The sequence below is a fragment of the Macaca mulatta genome, chromosome 13, assembly GCF_049350105.2.
Source record: "Macaca mulatta isolate MMU2019108-1 chromosome 13, T2T-MMU8v2.0, whole genome shotgun sequence".
In the NCBI taxonomy this organism is placed as follows: domain Eukaryota; kingdom Metazoa; phylum Chordata; class Mammalia; order Primates; family Cercopithecidae; genus Macaca; species Macaca mulatta.
In genome coordinates this window covers 121,294,846-121,314,649 of record NC_133418.1, presented here as the reverse complement: position 1 = coordinate 121,314,649, position 19,804 = coordinate 121,294,846, and the positions used below count along the sequence as shown (strand labels likewise).

Below are 19,804 nucleotides of genomic sequence, written 5' to 3'. Positions count from 1 at the left end.
GCTCTGTGATTCCACTCATATAAAATTCTAGAACATATAAACTAACGTTTAGTGAGAAAGAGCAGACCAGTGGTTGCCTAAGCATGGGGGACACCAGGGGCGGTTTAGAAAGGAGTGTGAAAATGCTGTTGGCGGTGATGGACATTTCTGGTGATAGCTTCACAGGCAAATGCATCAGTCACTTCACATACGTGCAATTCATTCTGTCAGTTACACCTCAACAGAGCTGTTTTAAAAAGCAAGGTGGGGCTGGGTTTGGTGGCTCATACTTGTAATCCCAGCACTTTGGGAGGCTAAGGAAGGAGGATCGCTTAAGGCCAGGAGTTTAAGACCAGCCTGGGCAACAGAGTGAGACACTGTTTCTATTTTAAATAACAAAACAAAACAAAAGTGGTACAGTAACAACTTTTAAAACTCAAACAGAAACAAAAAAAGAGATAAAAGAGATTCAAGAGACAGTGGCAAAGTTGCCTGGAAACAGGCAACTTAGATTTCAACATACAGATAACAGGAAACCCCAAAGAAAAAAGCCAAAGCGGCCGGGCGCGGTGGCTCACGCCTGTAATCCCAGCTCTTTGGGAGGCCGAGGCGGGCGGATCACGAGGTCAGGACATCGAGACCATCCTGGCTAACACAGTGAAACCCCGTCTCTACTAAAGAATACAAAAAATTAGCCGGGCGTAGTGGCGAGCGCCTATAGTCCCAGCTGCTCGGGAGGCTGAGGCAGGAGAATGGCGCGAACCCAGGAGGTGGAGGTTGCAGTGAGCCGAGATTGTGCCACTGCACCCCAGCCTGGACGACAGACCAAGACTCCGTCTCAAAAAAAAAAAAAAAAAAAAAAGAAAAAAGCCAAAGCAAGAAAAATGTAACACTAAACTCCAGTTCAAGCAAATCTTAAAATAACAGATGTGAAGTACACATAGAAAGAGCACACCATACACCTGCAAATACGGACCAGGACAACCAATACCAACACATGCCACGTTCGAATCAAACTGCCGGCTTGACAGAAAAAGGAAAAAATCCTCTGGGCATCTAAGTAAAAACAGCATATGACTGTCAGGGGAAGAAAATAAGATTCACCAGGCTTTTCATGCATCACTTTATGCTGGAAGATAACAGAATAAAACAAGATACTCAAAGAAAATCTGAGGCAAGAATTTTGTATCCGGCAAAACTGAATTCAACATCAGAAACTCAAGGAATACTGTCCCCAAGATGACACTGACTATAGACCGGTTATGAGAACTGAAAACACAGGAATGAGTCAATGGCAGTAAAAGAGAGTGACTTTTCTGACAATGTGCTGTTTTCATCATCACAATTAATGCTACGGTATTATATTTGTTTTAAATGCAAAATGTTAAAGAGGAATAAAACAAGTGAGTGATTACGGGATATTCCATGCCATCGTCCTGTGTCTTGAGAAGCAGGATTCTGAGTGCAGGAGGCACAGATATCATATAGAAGAGGCTACGTAAAGGCCCCAGAACCCTGAATTTGTATTGGGAATATCAATGTAGGCTTAGAAAATATTTTTTCCTTTAAATGTGTGTGCAATGTTTGTATTTTTTTAAAGCTCTGTCCAAAAAAAGTCTAGAAACAATGACCAACCCGATAGCAATGAGCATCCTCAAGTGTGGATCTGAAATACCATCTCTACCAGAGACTCTGGGAAAAATAATGGATTCCAAGTGTTAAACGGAATTAAGTTTGGCCTAAAACTGCCTCTGTACATAGTGACTTATAACCTCAGTTAATGTATACACAAACTGGGACCTGACTTAAAAGTACACTTCTGTACAAGCAGCCGAGTCTCACCAATCACAGGCTGACGGCTGCCAAAACATGCCTATGTGAGGCGGAGGCTGACCTGCAATCAGTCTGGCCAGGTACGTGTGTCTTTCCCTTCCTCTGGCTATAAATACAGCCTGCACACAATGCGCAGGCGAGCGTTCTGAACCACTTTTGGTCCTGAGTGCTACCCGGCTGAAGAAATTATTTTCTGCTCAATTAAACTGCTAACTTGTCTAAGGTTTTTCTTTTAAGACAGGTTTGGAGCAGAAGCTGTATAAAATGGGCCTAGAGCATCTTGACATGCCAGGCTGCAGGGAGCTATCAATAACTGTGCATGTGGCCTGTGCACACATGTATGTGCACGTATGCACGCTTACCAAAAGAAATCAAGAGCCAAGCTGAAGAGGCTCCCTCTCACCAAATAAGCTTGTCTGAGTTAAATAAAGATAAAAATCACAATGTATTGAAATCCACCAAATATGCTTAACTCCACAAATTCTTTTTTTTTTTTTTCTTTTTTAAGACAAAGACTTGCTGTCACCCAGGCTGGAGTGCGGTGGCATGGTCACGGCTTACTGCATCCTCGACCTCCTGGGCTCAAGCGATCCTCCCATCTCAGCCTCCAGAATAGCTGGGACAACAGGCAAGCACTACCACACTCACCTGATTTTATTTTAATTTGCTGTAGAAACAGGGTATTGCTATGTTGCCCAGGCTAGTCTCAAACTCCTGGGCTCACGTGATCCTCCCGCCTCAGCGTCCCAAAGTGCTGGGATTACAGGCATAAGCCACCATGCCATGCCCATGAATTCTTGTATATAAGTAAAAACCCTTCACCGCTCACCTTCCTTGACAGACAACTAGTGCATTATCTTAAAAACTTAGTGTACAAGAGCAAAGAATCAAGCATTTATCCTGCCCTTCCTATATGAACTGTACCACGGGGTAACCAAACAAGCATAAAAAAGAAAACACTTTCTTAGAAAACCATTCCAGCTAATAAAGGCAAACAAAATGACAGAATAAGAATACCACCATTTTACAACCCCAAATAATTAACAGATCTTGGCACTGAGCATCAGCTGCTGTCAACATGGCGCTTTCCTGAGCAAAGCACCTAACCGCCTATTCTTCTGCCAAAGGGATCAAATCTCAGGCTCATCAAGCCTCTGGACCCAGCTGCCAATGTGCAGGAAAGATAGAGGGCCATGCTGAACTGCACCATGACCACGTGGTCAGTAAAATCTACCCTGTGGGAAGCCATGGGACAAACAGCCCAGGCTCTTCAACAGATAAATGGCAGGGAAAACAGCGAGACAGACGGGACTGCAAATGGACACTGAAGTAGTTAAAAAAAACAAACAAAAAAAAGCAGACAAGACTAAACTGCCATCGAGAAACCAAGAAAGTCATTTCTGTAAAAGTCGGGATTACTTCTGGGGGCAAGGAGCGGGAGAACAAGGGGGCTATGGTTGGAGGGGCACTTGGAGAGCCTTCTGGGGTATCTGGCAAAGTACTATTTCTTCCCTGGGTGGTGGACACAAAGGTATTCACCTTACAATCATAATCATTCATAAGCTATACATTTGTTTGTGTTACTTCCTGTATGTTTTTATGATAAAAGTGTTTAAAACTAAATAAATAATCATGTCAAACTGTTATTATTATTATTTTTTGAGACAGAGTCTTACTCTGTCACCCAGGTTGGAGTGCAGTGGCGCAATCTCGCCTCACTGCAACCTCCGCCTCCTTGGTTCAAGTGATTCTTGTGCCTCAGTCTCCCAAGCAGCTGGGACTACAGACCCATGCCACCATACCTGGATACTTTTTGTATTTTTAGTAGAGACAGGGTTTCGTCATGTTGGCCAAGCTGGTCTCAAACTCCTGACCAAGTGATCTGCCCACCTTGGCCTCCCAAAGTGCTGAGATTACAGAAGTGAGCCACCGTGCCAAACCAGTGTTTTTTTTAAATTTGCACAGTTTTAAACAAAAGAGTCAAATAGATTTTTGAAATATTTCTTTATACATTCTAGTCTTTACAAGTCATAGCTGTTCCTAGAGAATGGCTTAGCAGCCAGGGTCGCCTGCAGGCAGGCTTTGCCCTATACTAAGTGCCCAGCAAGCAGGCACATGGGGCTGAGACCCAGCCTACGCCCTGCCCACTGAGCTGCGCGCCCAGGCCCTGGGCAGCATGTTTCTCTAAGGTACCCATGGGCACAAGTCACCTATACAAGCAGCAGGCTCAGTCCTGTCGACTGGATGGTAAATGGAAGCTTCCAGATCACTTCTAGATTTCTGAGTTGCATCTTTTAACCAATGGTTTTTTGATTTATCAAAATATAAGCCACAGAATTTTAGGCCATTTGCCTTGCTTGCCTGCAATAAAACAAGCAAGAACAGTATCGAACCCAGTAAATATAATGCAGAAATCTCACATAATTCTCCAATCTCAAAGATGTTCAATTTATTATATACTTAACCATTTTTTATGAAAACGTGTCACAGAAGGCCACTGTGCCTGATTCCGTGTGAAAGACGCATCTGCCCATCACCGCGATGGTCCCACCTGCAGGCTGTTTTCCACACCAGTAAGCACAAGCAGCAAGACAGCCACTGGCTCAAGTTCTCCCAAGGACTAAAGTCACATGGCTCAGTCTTCCAATTGTTTAGCTCCTTTTCTGGCTAATCTATCAGCTTCTTCATTGCCTATAAATCCCGAATGACCAGGAACGTGCATCTGTTAAGATAAATGTTTTCCTTTTATTTTTACTCATCTTTACGTAAGCAACACATGACTATATTCTCACCATAAAAAAACATTCAGAACAGACTGCATAGCGTAAGCTCAACTTCGACGCTCCTCTCCCCAAACGTGATCCTCAGCAGCACACTGTTGATTCTTCATGCGTTTACGCAACGGATGTATTTACAAACATTCCATTTTGTTTTTCTACAAATTGGATTTTACCGTTCATATTGCTATTTCCTCCCCCACTTATCAATGGGACTTGATAAGCTTTCCAGGCAAAACACATGTATGTACAGATGGGTGGACGGATATGTATGCAACACACACACACATGCTTCCCTTGCAGTGCTGTCAGAAAAACTAATGTACTTATTTAACTACTGTCTACATTTACGTTGCCAAAGCAAATTTACACATCAGGCTACCAAACTGTTATCAGTGGTTCCGGGAAGGCAGACCAAGGCAGGGTTGAGACAATGGTTGCAGTTTAATTTGTTCTGTATTGCTTAAAAAAAAACTTTTTAATAAACACGATCTATAATTTTAAAAAATGCTTCCATCTTGGAATAAAAGTTCTATTACCAAGGCTTTAATCACACAACCTTACTATTGTTTGAAACAAAATACACTGATAGTTTTATTTAACATTATGATGCATTCCAAAGAAACAAACAGGGTGACATACAGCTGTCATAGTAATGTCATGTGCTCAGATTAGGTGTTAGTTTGTGTTCTTAACAAAATGTAAGTTTCGTAGAGCATCCCTCAAACCACACTGCCTATGTATTCTATGCCTAGTGATACTCTCACTAAAACTGCATTACTTGTGGTTGCAGTGAGCTGAGATTGCGCCACTGCACTCCAGCCTGGGCAACAGTGCGAGACTCTGTCTCAAAACAATAAATAAAAGTTTGACATGATTATTTATTTAGTTGTAAACCTTTTTATCATAAAATAAAAATATATAGGAAGTGACACAAAACAAATGTAATCCCAGTACTTTGAAAGGCCAAGACAGGTGGATCGTTTGAGGTTAAGAGTTCAAGACCAGCCTGGGTAACATGACAAAACCCCATCGCTATTAAAAATACAAACATTAGCCAGGTGTGTGGGCATATGCCTGTAATCCCAGACACTTGGGAGGCTGAGGCATGAGAATCACCTGGGCCCAGAAGGCAGAGGTTGTAATGAGATCACGCCACAGCCCGGGGTGACAGAGTGAGACTCTGTCTCAAAAACCACACCAAACCAAACCAAAAAACCGTATTACTTGTATGATAAGGGAAAGAATCAAATGTGTATATGTGGGTGGGTTTGTTTTTCTGACACAGGCTCTTGCTCTGTCGCCCAGGCTAGAGTACAGTGGTAAAATCTTGGCTCATTGCAACTTTGACCTCCCCAGCTCAAGTCATCCTCCCACCTCAGCATCCTGAGTAACTAGACTACAGGCATGCACCACTACACCTGGCTAATTTTTTATTTTTTCTAGAAACAGAGTCTTACTATGTTATCCAGGCTGGTCTTGAACTTCTGGGCTCAAGAAGTCAGCCCATTTGGGCCTCCTAAAGTGCTGGATTACAGGTGTGAACCATTGTGCCCAGCCTCAAATAGTTTTATTTTTTTGAGACAGAGTCTAGGGGTCTCATATCGTTGCTCAGGCTGGAGTGCAGGGGCGCGATCTCGGCTCACTGCAATCTCGGCCTCCTGGGTTCAAGTGATTCTCCTGCCTCAGCCTTCTGAGTAGCTGGGACTACAGGCGCACACCACCATGCCTGGCTAGTTTTTGTATTTTTTAATAGAGATGGAGTTTCACCATACTGGCCAGGCTGGTCTTGAACTCCTGACCTTGTGATCCACCCACCTCAGCCTCCCAAAGTGCTGGGATTACAGGCATGAGAAACTGTGCCCGGCCTCAAATATGTTTTAATATACATTATGATATTAATTGCATGGAAATTGTTATGTCATGAAACCACTTACATAAACCACTAATCTCTAGTAAACTTAGCTTATTTGGTCATAATAGCCATAAGACATGAACATTTAAGATACTCACCCACTGAATGTCCATCCCCTGGGTGAGCCTCTCCAGTGCCACGAAGTCCTCCTTGTTGATCACCTCTTTCCCTGCACTTGTCTTCCACCCATTTTCCTTCCAACTTTGAACCCAGTTAGTTATACCTACCAAAATGCATGATCACTGGTGAGTCAATCTTGAGTGTCCTGCCTTTTTTACCTCCTTAGTCTTACCTCTTATAATTGATCCCACTTGTATTCTGAGTCACCATCCTTGACTCTTCACTTCCTTAGCTGGCCTCAGTGCTTTAGCTTTTGGCACAGCCTGAAATACCCGCTTCTCTTCCCCTTCCCCTAACTTGTATTCTACCTACAGCTGTCAGCTTAAGATGTCATTTTTCCCAGGAGCCTTCCCCAGTCTCATAAGCATCCCCTACATGCTCCTATTCAGGGCATTTCCCAAAGAAGCAGTCAACACGCCATCTTAAGTGACTTATACACACACAGACTAGAAGTAACACTAGAGCAGAGCCACTTCCACTTCTCACTGCACCTCCAGTGCCTGGCGAAGAAATAAGCACGTGGAAAACATCAGAGCAGCAGAAGGCAGACTCCAAAATCCTCACTCTTTGCTTGATACCTGACACACCAATGTCATCCCCCTCACCGTTCCCATTTGGGTCCTGCCCTGTTACAACACCTCCTACCAATTTCCCTTCACAGTTACTGGAAAAACAGAAGAAATCAAATGTGAAAGCTTACCGTTTATAGTAAACATACTGTCTGTATACAGAACCAGTTTACTGATGTTTTGAGCCTTTGCTTGTTCAATGGCTTTGCAGGCTGCCTTGAAAAGACAAGTCGATAGTCATGCTACAGAAAATGTTCAACTTTGACATTACTGAGGTTCAAAAGTACTTCAAAATTGAAACATCCCCTCTGTACTGTGAAGATCGTATTCTCTGTATGAAACACTACTATACATACAATTCTCCTGTGCAGACATCTATCTGAAATAAGTTTTTACAATTTTTCTACAAAATTCCTATTTTTCAAAATTGCTATTAAACCAACGTCTCTTCTTCAAATATCTTGTATATATACGTAGAAAAAAAAAAGAATTAGTTTATAAGTTCATACTCAACGCTCAAAAATGAGAGGCTTAAATGTATCTGATAACTTACATGAATTTCTGCTCTTTGGTTTGTCTGTCGCCCAGGAAGTCTAATGCCTACATTTCTGTTTCAAAACAGTACAAAAGAAAATAAAATTATAAAGTGAATTCTCAAAGTGATTCTTCTTAATGGATAACAAACTAGTATGTATACTTATTTGAAATATAAAAGTATCATATAAAAATCAAACTAACAGAGAGACTCCCAGAAGCAGAGAGGAGCAAACAGGTTTCCACACTCGGGCACGTTCTGACTCTCATGGGTTCCACTAGGGCAGAGGAAGTAAGAGCTAGTTCTCTGCGGACCCTGGGTTAGGCCCTATGGCTGCAGCAGTAAGAATCCCAGGAGAAAACTCAGGAAGAAGAATGTAGAGTGAGGTTTCAGACTGAAATTACTAAAAACCTCCAGGAAGTAAAATAGGAAAATGAAATCAAGGAACCAGAAAAAACCCTCAGACAAGTTATTTAAAATTTGGGGTCACCGGGAGATCCAGTGTTTCCTAAAAGAATGAGCAATTTTTGGGCCAGGCGTGGTGGCTCACACCTGTAATCCCAGCACTTTGGGAGGACAAGGTGGGAGGATTGCGTGAGCCCACAAATTTGAGAACAGCCTGGACAACATAGTGAGACCTCATCTCTACTTAAAAAAAAAAAAGAAATTAGCTGGGCATGGTGGTGTGGACCTATAGTCCCAGTCACTCGGGAGGCTGAGGCAGGAGGATTACTTGAGCCTGGGAGTTTGAGGCTGCAGTGAGCTATGATCATGCTACTGCACTCCAGCCCGGGCAACAGAGTGACACCCTGTCTCATTAATAAATAATAACAAGCAAACAAAAAAGAATGGGCATTTTTTGAATGCAAAGAAGTTGAGGCAGAAGAATAATAAATGGTCTAAAGCAGGGGTCCCCAACCCCCAGGCCATGTACTGGTACCAGTCTGTGGCCTAAGAACCAGACTGCACAGCAGGAGAGAGGTGGGCAAGCCAGCGAAGCTTCATCAGTGTTTACAGCCACTCCCCATCACTCACATTACCACCTGAGCTCAGCCTCCTGTCAGATCGGCAGTGGCACTAGATGTGCACAGGAGCATGAACCCTACCTTGAACTGTGCACCCAAGGGATCTGGGTTACGCACTCCTTATGAAAATCTACTGCCTGATCATCTATCACTGTCCCATCACCCCAGATGGGACCGTCTAACTGCAGGGAAACAAGCTCAGGGCTCCTAGTGATTCTAGGAGCAAGTTGTAAAATTCTTTCATTATATATTACAAGGTAATAATAATAAAGTACACAATAAACGAAAGTATGCTTGAATCATCCCAAAACCATCCTTCCGCCCCATGCCCTGTGGAAAAATCGTCTTCCACAAAACTGACCCCTGGTGCCAAAAAGGTTGGAGATTGCTGGTCTAAATCAAGTGCCCAGCATCTCAAACATAGGCACAGAAAGAAGAGCTGGTAACAATGTCCCCAGACGGGAAGTCTGAAGGATTCCTACTGAACTGCCCACGAGGCCAACCTGAGGCCCAGGAGCCTCCATGGCCCCGTGCTTCCAAAGAGGCCACACACACGATTCTGGATACAAACAAACAGACAACGTCTGTCCTTCCAGCTTCTGAGAACCAGCCCCAGGTCTGTGCCATCCCATTTGCTTTGAGGCGCAGCTCCCAGCCCAGCCATGATCTCCATGGAGGATCCTCAGGTATCCAGACGGGACCCTGGAACATGAACCCTCTGTGGTCAGCTCTAGTTATGTTTCCTGCCATACTCCCCGTAGCCCCCAGCAGAAACAGAAGCAGCTGATGTCTTCTGACTCTGATCCAAACCCTCAACTTACAGACAATTAGAACCTAGATCTTGAAATTCTGTATGAAAGACAACAGAATAGCAATTGTATACACTGCGGTACAACCCCATCCTCTCCCAGCCCAGTGTGATGACAGTAAAATATGAAATCGATGAGGGGAAAAAAAAAATCAAACCCACAATATTAACACTTTGTTGAAAAACACCATGGCATGGTATCATAGAAGGAACACCGGACCAGAAGTCAGAAGTCAGGAGTGAAGTTGAATTTCTGGACCTGAGAGGCATTAGCATGTATCCTGGGCAAGCGCTAAGCCCACGGATACTCAGTGCGACCCACGCTTGCCTCCTCTTCCAGGGTTCCAAGCTAAAATGAAATGGTAACGTGAAAGAAAGTAAAAGAACTTTGTAAACTGTACAGTGCAACAGAAATGTAAAGTGGTATTATTATGGAATAATTACATCAAATCTGCCTCACAGCATTCGTGGGCACAGGTAAATACTGGAGAATGCAGGTCGGCATCGGTGCATGGTGATTTTGCAGAGCTGAAATTTGTCCTCTACACTGAATCTTAGGGCTACCCACTACAGTTCAAGTTCATTCACATCCAGGGGCTAGGTGGGTTTGGATAATCGTACTTCACTTCACCCTGTGTGCCCTCTGAAACACAAAGCATCACCTCGAAGACAGTCTGGTGATGTGACGGCTTCCAAGTCTGGAGACTGCCCCCTTGTGCATGCCTCCCAAGACCATCTCCCAGTGTGCCATGTGACTGCAGAGTCAAGAGGAAGTGAGGTCACATCAGCAAGACTAAGCTACTAAAAACCTCCAAGAAGTAAAGGAGGAAATGAAATCATGGAACCAAAAAATCCTCAGACAAGTTATTTAAAATGGGGGTCACCAGGAGATCCAGTTTCCTAAAAGAATGAGCAATTTTTGGGCCAGGGTGGTGGCTCACACCTGTGATCTCAGCGCTTTGGGAGGACAAGGCGGAAGGATCACGTGAGCCCAGAAATGTGAGCCCAGCTTGGGCTACATAGTGAGACCTCATCTCTACTAAAAAAAAGACTCCTCTTGGGAGGAGGCTGAAGTGGGCAGATCACGAGGTCAGGAGATCAAGACCATCCTGGCTAACACGGTGAAACCCCGTCTCTACTAAGAATACAAAAAATTCGCCGGGCATGGTGGCAGGTGCCTGTAGTCCCAGCTACTCGGGAGGCTGAGGCAGGAGAACGGCGTGAACCTGAGAAGCGGAGCTTGTAGTGAGCCAAGATCGTGCCACTGCACTCTAGCCTGGGTGACAGAGTGACTCCATCTCAAAAAAAAAAAAAAAAAAAAGACTCCTCCACAGGGCAAGAAAGAAATGCCAAAGCCAGGTGTGGTGGCTCACGCCCGTAATCCCAACACTCCGAGAGGCCAAGGTGGGAGGATTACTTGAGCCCAGAAGGTTGAGGCTGCAGTGAGCTGTGTTTGTGCCACTGTGCTCCATCCTGGGCAACAGAGTGAGACCCTGTCTTTAAAAAAAAAAAAAAAAAGCAAAGGAAGTAAAGCTGAGGTACCTGACATTCTGAGAAGCAATGCCGCTTAGCCCTAACACGAACCAAAGCTGCTCCTCTGCTACCCGCTGCCAGAGCTATTCATCTGCAGGTTTTCCCAATAATCAAATAATAAGCAGATCCCGCCTCATCTTTTCACAAGTTGTGGAACATGATTCAGTAAAACTCCGCTTGCTTTGTTTACTTACAAAGGATGGCCCGGCCCCCAGTAAACGCCGATTCCCGCTCGTGGCCTTCTACGCCCATTACTGGAGCAGCAGCCATCAGTGTAGACGACAACAAAGTCTCCTGTGGGAAAAGAGAAGTAAATACTGCTGGGCTGACCTTACTGAAAACTGAAATTCACCTCAAAAATCCCCTAGGTCGAGTTAGCATTTTAACCCGAGAGCATTTTATAGCGCTGCAGACGTTTCCTCTCTGGGTAAACGTGCTCAATTCCTTACGAGGGGGCACCTACCATCTATGCTAGGAATCCGCTTACATTTTGATCTGGTAGGCCAGGCAGGTTCAGGGCGAAGGCAGTCACTCTGTCAAACTAGGGCCTGCTGCAAAGAACTACTGTTCACACCCCACACTGAGGGTTCAAAGGACAATGACTCTGTCTCCATGGCAGGGTCACCTTCACTCCCAGGGAGCATCCTCCCAGAGACAAGCAGTGCCTCAGCGTGACGGTGACCCTGCCTGCCAGAGGGCCCAGTCTCCTGACCAGGGCTGGTCCAATTTCTTCCCTGGTATATTTGCCGCTAGTTAAATATGGTTCCTGTCTTTGCTTCTTTCCCTCTTGATAGAGGGTGTGATTGACACACCAATGCTATAAAGAACAAGGTAAAAAAGGACAGATGGGGGCACTCTCAGGCCACTGACCAGGACACTTCAGCAGTGTGGTGGGAGCAGAGGTCAGGTTGCAAAGTGTTAAAAGAGCTGGGCGAGAGGGCAAATAGAGGTGACATGCGCAGGAAGTGGAAGTATGTGTCCGAAGGATGGCAAACTGAGCTCAGCGGTGGCGAAGGGGCAGGGATGGGGACGTGCTCCTCACAGGAGCGGGGCTGAGAGCCAAGGGGAGTGTGGGTGTCGGGCACGGCTCCTCAGTTCAGCTGGAACTTGACTGTATGAGAACGACTACAAACTTGCCGCCCAGCGACTGAACTGTCTCAGGAGCCAGCACCTGCCACCCGCCATGTTCCAGGCCACTGAGCCTCCAGCAATGGTCAGTGCCTGGAAATGGCTCATCTCCCTGCGACTCCACAAATCTTTGCTTCAATTCCTTCTAGTAAATCACCAAATAAAGAATACTTGTTTGATCTTTTTTTACATAACTGCAAAACGTATCTATAAATAATACAGCTTGGCAAAACATTTTCTACTGGTTTCCCTTGAATTAAATTAGAACCTATAAATATACTGATTTATATTTTTTAATGCTACTTATTTCTATTTTCTGCTCATATGTGTAAAAGACACAAAGGAGACTTCTATTCTCTGAGTCACTAAATACATACAACTGATTCCTGGAGTGAAAGGTAGCAGAGAAGTTCACTACTACTTTGCTTCTCAGGATAAAATAGAATCTCCTGTTTTTCAAAGATTGGGTATGAAAGGTTAAAATGCTGGTGCTAATCAATCATAACAAGCAGCGGCGTGCGGGGTGTTTCTTATTTGAAAAAGCTGGAGTCTTCATATTTTATCTTAATAACGTTAAGTACTGCATGCACAGGGAGCACTGGTATTTCAGAAGATTACGGTTGTTCATTTACATGTAAGGGTTTTCCTAAGAACATTCGAAAGTTTAATTCTGCACCACTTGATCAATTACAAAAGAATGGCCTTAGTGATTTCTAAATAATCTTTACACATAAGAATGAAGATAATAAACATCAGCTCAAACTCTCCCCATTAAGTGGGAAACACCTTTTACACATAACATGCTCATGATGGTTCTATTAAAATTTGAAAACCCAAGGAAGATGTACCCATGTAGGAAAACGTGTCTCTGCTAACTGGAGGCGCCGGCTCCATGCTCGGCTTCATGTGCTTTGCATACGGCTCTGCGCTTTCATCTCCATCTCCATCCAGTGGCTCACGGAGTCGCTTGCTGGCTTTCATTTGCAATTCTTGTCCATGTTGATTTTCCTGCCCTGAAAGACAGAGTCCACTAGTGAGCTGCAAACAATGAACATAACACGAAATGCTAGAGAATGAAGACACGCAGTCTTATTTAGTATCATTAAATCAGACTTAAAAACACCCTCTGTATGTGGCCCTACAACGAGGGAAACGAGGCAATGACCCCCCTCCACGCCGCCCCGACTCCCCTCCACGCCGCCCCAGCCCCCCCTCCACGCCGCCCCAGCCCCCCCTCCACGCCGCCCCAACCCCCCCTCCACGCCGCCCCAACCCCCTCCACGCCATCTCAACCCCCTCCACGCCATCTCAACCCCCTCCACGCCATCTCAGACTTACAAGGGAATGACCCCATTCACACCATCTCAGACTTTGATACTCTGAGAAATAACTCTAAATTTTTCAAGCTAAGTTTGGTAAAGACAATGTGAAGACAATAGCAAGGCTTCTGTTGAAAGTAAAATCTGGTTGGTTGGGTGCAGTGGCTCACACCTATAATCCAAGCACTTTGGGAGGCCGAGGTGGGTGGATCACCTGAGGTTAGGAGCTCCAGACCAGCCTGACCAACATGGAGAAACCCCATCTCTACTAAAAATACAAAATTAGGCAGGAGTGGTGGCGCATGCCTGTAATTCCAGCTACTTGGGAGGCTGAGGCAGGAGAATTGCCTGAACCTGGGAGGTGGGGAGGTGGACGTTGCAGTGAGCCAAGATTGCGCCATTGTACTCCAGCCTGGACAACAAGAGTGATATTCCGTCTCAAAGAAAAAAAAATAAAAGAAAGTAAAGTGTGGTTTTGAGGGAGATAATGATACCAAGAGTTCTTGACCCTTTAGAGATCATGGACAGTTTGAAAAAAAAGGGGCTCTTTCTCCAGGAAAAACATGGTCCAAAATTGTGTATATAACATGAGTGGTGTTGCTGGGCGCAGTGGTGCATGCCTACAGTTCCAGCTACTTAGGAGGCTGATATATGAGTATCGCTTGAGCCCAGGAGTTTGAGTCCAATCTGGCCAACATAGTGAGACTCTTTTGCTTAAAAATAAATAAATCTAAAAAAACATGAGTCATGGCCATGGTTCAGCCCTTCCCTGCCTCAAATACAACTACATGGACACTAAATTAAGAACCTCTAGGAGGGCTTAGAGGGTACAGGTTAGTCCAGCTTGAATAAACAGATAATGGGACATATTAAGAAAGGGAAACAGGCTGGGAGGCCGAGGTGGGCAGATCATTTGCGGTTAGGAGTTCAAGACCCGCCTGGTCAACATGGTAAAATCCCATCTCTACTAAAAATACAAAAATTAGCCAGGCGTGGTGGCGCATGCCTATAATCACAGCTACTTGGAAGGGTGAGGCAGGAGAATGGCATGAACCAGGGAGGCGGAGATTGCAGTGAGCTGAGATCACGCCACGGCACTCCAGCCTGGGCAACAGAGCGAGACTCCATCTCAAAAAGAGAAGGAAACAGAGACCAGAAACTAAAAGGAAGCAACTGGGTCCCTTCGGGGGGGCGCTCTTGCAGTTCTTCTTTTGCAACAAAGTTTTTCTTCAGGGTGTACTCAAAGTTAATCCCAAATCGATTTTTTTTTTTTTTTTTTGAGACAGAGTCTCGCTCTGTGCCCAAGCTGGAGTACAGTGGCGCAATCTCAGCTCACTGAAACTTCCGCCTCCCTGGTTCAAGCAGTTCTCTGCCGCAGCCTCCCAAGTAGCTGGGATTACAGGCACCCACCACCACGCCTGGCTAATTTTTTTTTTGTATTTTTAGTAGAGATGGGGTTTCACCATCTTGGCCAGGCTGGTCTTGAACTCCTGACCTTGTGATCCGCCCGCCTTGGCCTCCCAGAGTACTGGGATTACAGGTGTGAGCCACCGTGCCCAGTCCCAAAGAGATTCTTAATACCATCTCGGGGTTATCTGGGAAGGGCCCATATCTCACTCACTGGGTAATATTATGGAAACTGAAGTAGAATCACTAAATTAGACCACGACTCAAAACACCAGAGTTTCAATTTGTGTTATACCTTTTATCAGCTGTGAACTCTGTCAACTGAATTAAACCCTCTGGGCTTCTGTAAAATGAAGCCCTGGGCTAGATGATCTGAAATGACTTTTGCCACGCTATCATTTTATGGTGTAAAAATAAAGACACAGGAGCCACCACCTACCTGCAAACAACCCTAACCCAACACTACAGGATTCACCTCCAGCTCTCAACTCCTAAACCAAGGATGAAGAAATGGGGCACAAACAGAACACCTACTAGAAAGGCACAAGACAAATCTCCAGCCTAGTGGAGCTTCTCAACCCACACCTCTCGGAGCACTCAGAGAGCCTGAGCGACACTTGACTGTGATCAGCCCGGCTGTCAGCAACGCCGGCGTTTCCACTGCCAGGTTTCATTATCACACACTCACCTCCAAAACCTGCCTCTAGGTGCTCTACTGAAGTAAACACAAATACTCCGCTCCAGGTCAAAGTGTCATTTCGTAGAACCCTAACACTGATATAAACACTGGCTTTACCTACTGTAACAGAGATAGACACTTTCTACAGGACAAGACTTTGAAACCCTAACACTGATACAAATACTGGCTTCACCTACTGTAACAGAGATGGACACTTTCTACGGAACAGACAAGACTTTGAAGGAGGAAAAAACCACACTTGTCAGTTAAGTTTTACTTCACAAAATTGTGGTTTTTAAGTAAATTAACCTTAAATCAGCTTATATAAACCATAAGAACCAGCAAATAGCTCAATAATTCTAAAATAAGGATAAAAGTACTGTTAAAAAACAAAAAACTGTCATAGAGGCTAATGCTTTTTCTTTGATACAGATCTGAATCATTAAAGGCACTAAATCTCAATTTATAGTCTTAAGTCACTGACTAGGAGATCTCTGAAGTTTTAAGAAACAGATTCACAAGGAACTAGCTTGCTTTAAGATTTAGAGTACTAAATAAAAACAGAAACATACTTATATTGGCAGAACTGAGATACAAATAAATTACTCATTGGTTAAAAACAAAAAATTCGTGAAAAGGAAAATTATGAAAAGGAAGTATCAGAAACCCAGCAAAGAAGGAAAGAGCCATATTTTCAAACCTGCTTTCTGTCTCAAACTGATTTTTCCATCTGGTGGAAAAATGAACAGCTGTAACAGCAAGGATGAGGCTCAGCATTACTGCCTCCATTCTCCCCTGACATCCCCGTGGTGGCATCGTACAGGCTGAGAGAACTATGGGAAGAATTTATAGTTTAAAGCAAGTATGACAGTGGTCCTTTCCCAAAACTAACCCCCAAGGAGATAAAGAGGGAGCACACACAAGTAACAATGTTATGTTGAAGACTTATAGGAGCATCATGGCCTGACCAAGGACAGAGAAGTTTCACAATCCCCTTGGACCCTCGCTGCCATCCGGATGTCTATGCTCATCGGTCACCTCCTGATCTCACCTCCGCCTTTCTTTCCCCTTCCCTTAACATAGAAGAAGTCTCCAGTTCTATTAACTTAAGATGGTTCTTCAGGACATTAGTCCACCATCTTCTTGGCTTGGTGGCTCTCGGAAAAAAGTTGCCTTCCTTGCCCCAACACCTTGTCTCTCAGCTTATGGGCTGTCACTGCAGTAAGCAGTAAGAACTGTCACATCGAGGAACCTTGTTCATGTGTCCTCATTCTCAAACAAGCAGAACCTCCTTTAAAAGCTATTGAAGAGTGAGAGGATGGAGCAGATGCACTAAGTGAGGGTCGCCCCTGCTTTGGAAACTAACTCTTCAGGGCTCCATTCTGGACATAACCTTCCTCTCTCTGAATTGTGCTTTGTCCAGGATTGTTATGATGATTCAAAGGAGCAGTTGTTCAGTGTTCAGGCATCTCAGTGGCCTCCAGAGAGGCTGTTCAAGATAAGGTAATTAAAATTATGCTCTGCTCAGTTTTAATTTGCTGTAGTAAAAAGTTTGTAAGTAACATTCATGTAAGAGCACTTCCTCAGTGTAGATCCAGAAATACTTTTAAAATCTTGTGCTCTAAAGTTGTCACCCACTCATCTGAGTCTGCATAATGGGCTTTAAACTTCAAATTATATTGGGCATTAATCTTATATTGGGCTTTAAACTTTGAATAACCATACTTTATATAACACATAAAATTGGAAGAAACTGGCCAGGCATGGTGGCTCATGCCTGGAATCCTAACACTTTGGGAGGCCAAGGCAGGTGAATCACTTGAGGTCAGGAGTTCAAGACCAGCTTGGCCGATATGGTGAAATCCCATCTCTACTAAAAAAAAATGCAAAAATTAGCCGGGTGTGGTGGCACGCACCTGTAATCCCAGCTACTCGGGAAGCTGAAGCAGCAGAATCACTTGAACCCAGGAAGCAGGGATTGCAGTGAGCCAAGATTGTGACACTGCACTCCAGCCTGGGCAACAGAGTGAGACTCTGTCTCACGGAAGGAAAAAAAAAAAAAAATTCAGATTGTGTGACTCTGTCCTCAATAAAAAGGAAACACCATAAAGGTGCATGCCATGAAAGAACCACACTCATTCCTATAAACTGTAGCCCATTCAGTCTAATAACTATGCAAGTTTTTTTTTTTTTTTTTGACAAGTCTTGCCCTGTCACCCAGGCTAGAGTGCAGTGGCGCAATCTTGGCTCACTGCAGCCTCCACCTCCCGGGCTCAAGCAATTCTCCCGCCTCAGCCTCCCAAGTAGCTGGGATTACAGGTGCACGCCACCACACCCAGCTAATTTTTGCATTTTAGTAGAAACGGAATTTCATCATGTTGGCCAGGCTGGACAAGTATTTTTTTTAAAAGACAAGGAATTATGGCATAAAAGGCTGAATGGAACAGGAGAACTGAGTCCTGGCTTATCCCTAATACTGTAAGTAATATGAACCACTATTTGTAACTGCTTTCAGCCTGTTCTAATTTGTAAAATGAAAATGATCACTCAAGGTTCTCTACATGCCTAGAGGGTAGCTATATAGATCAAATGCCATCTGGCATATGAAAGCCTTTGAATAGGTTAAAATGTCAGACTGACATGAGAGGTGACTACCTTCTGAAACTTCTGGGCTTGCAGATTTCCTGACAAAGGTCCAGGCCTCATCCTCTGTGGCAAACTTCTTAAATCTGGCAGCAGGAAACCGGTCCACCTGTGCTTTGCACTCATTCCTGGAAAAGATGTGCAATGTTATTTCCTCTTTCCCTAACTTATCCCCTTTTTTATTAAGATTCTTAAAGTTGGAAATACAGTTGTCCCTTGGTATCTGAGGGAGACGGATTCCAGGAAGTCCTCCACCCCCATCACAGATACCAACACCAGAGGAGGCTTAAGTCCTTTGCATAAAATGGTGTATTTGCACATAACCTACACACATCTTCTTGTATGCTTTAAATCATCTCCAGTTTATAATACCTAATACAATGTATACAGTTGTTGTACTGCCTTTTGATGGGTATTTTAAAACTGTATTCTATTTTTATTTTTTCCAAATATTTTTGATCTAGGGTTAGCTGAAACTGAGGATGCAAACTGGATATGGAGGACCAATTTTAGTGTGAAAAGGGCAGAATCATGCCTTATAGTTTCATCCTGCACGTCAGACTCTACACCTGTGTTCTACTGTATGCCAGCCAGCACACCAGCGCCGTAAGGCTTTCGTCAAACTCAAAGCGTAACAAAATACTGGGGTCTTTGAAAAAAATATTAACCATTTCATTACGACAAAAAGGTCAACTTCTGAGATGCTTCTTCCTCAACACTATAGCTGCCGTGGAACACAGTAACGACCTCTGGTATCTTGTAGTGGGAAGAGTTCTGGTGGTAGAGGCAGAACACCTGGGCTGAAGTCCTTTCTCTGTCAGTTCGTGCCCTGGGAACTTCCTGACCACAGGAACGACACCTGCAAGTGAGAATGATCCCTCTCACCTCCAAGGGTTGTTACAAGGATCCAACTGCAAATACTGGCTTATTCGAATTGACCTTTTTAAAAAGGGAAGATTAGATTAGGTACTGAGTTCCAGTCCCAATTTAGCTGGTACGGAAAATCTGGTAATGGGGGTTAGTTCTCAGGGCGTGTCACTTTTTGTTGTACTTTAACTGCAACAAAGATGCAGGATTAAACACAGGGTTTATTAGGCCACCCCTTTCCAAACAAGTCTTCGGCGCGGTCCAGTCCCCGGCCGTGAGCCTCCTGGAACCCCGCCGGCCGAGCAGGAATACGAGGCGGTCCCCCGACCACCCACAGCCACGGCGCGCGGCACAGACTAGACCCGCCAGGCTCCCGCCGCCAGGGTTAGCCGAGTTCCGGCCTCCCCTCGACCCCGGTGCCGACAGGGAGGCGCCTAGGCGGGCGGGCACTCACCAGGTCAGAAAGACCCCGGTCTTGCGGCCCCTCCTCACGGCATAGAACATCCCGAACCCGCGAGAGCCGCAACGGCAGGACACGGCGGCCAAGGCGACTCTGTGGGCCAGGAACACAAGCCAGCTCATCGCTCACTCCCGGCACCGGGAAGCATTTGGACTCCCGGCCCAGCGTGGGCGCGACCCCGCAGCGCTCACCACCGCACTTCCGTCC

The 19,804-nt window shown here is 44.9% G+C and overlaps 2 protein-coding genes across 2 annotated transcripts in view; both read right to left on the bottom strand.

The window, feature by feature from the left end:
• Positions 1–19,804, bottom strand: part of EIPR1 (EARP complex and GARP complex interacting protein 1) — a 608,423-nt gene that overhangs the window by 355,767 nt on the left and 232,852 nt on the right. The gene's annotated exons all lie outside the window — the stretch shown is intronic.
• RNASEH1 (ribonuclease H1) lies at positions 3,763–19,802 on the bottom strand. The gene is made up of 8 exons (NM_001257858.1): positions 19,592–19,802; positions 18,283–18,398; positions 13,071–13,235; positions 11,289–11,388; positions 7,747–7,801; positions 7,325–7,409; positions 6,603–6,727; positions 3,763–4,534 (listed from the first exon to the last, which is right to left on the bottom strand). Exons 1-8 carry the CDS (start codon positions 19,717–19,719, stop codon positions 4,448–4,450), a joined length of 861 nt encoding a protein of 286 aa, NP_001244787.1. The 5' UTR covers positions 19,720–19,802; the 3' UTR covers positions 3,763–4,447.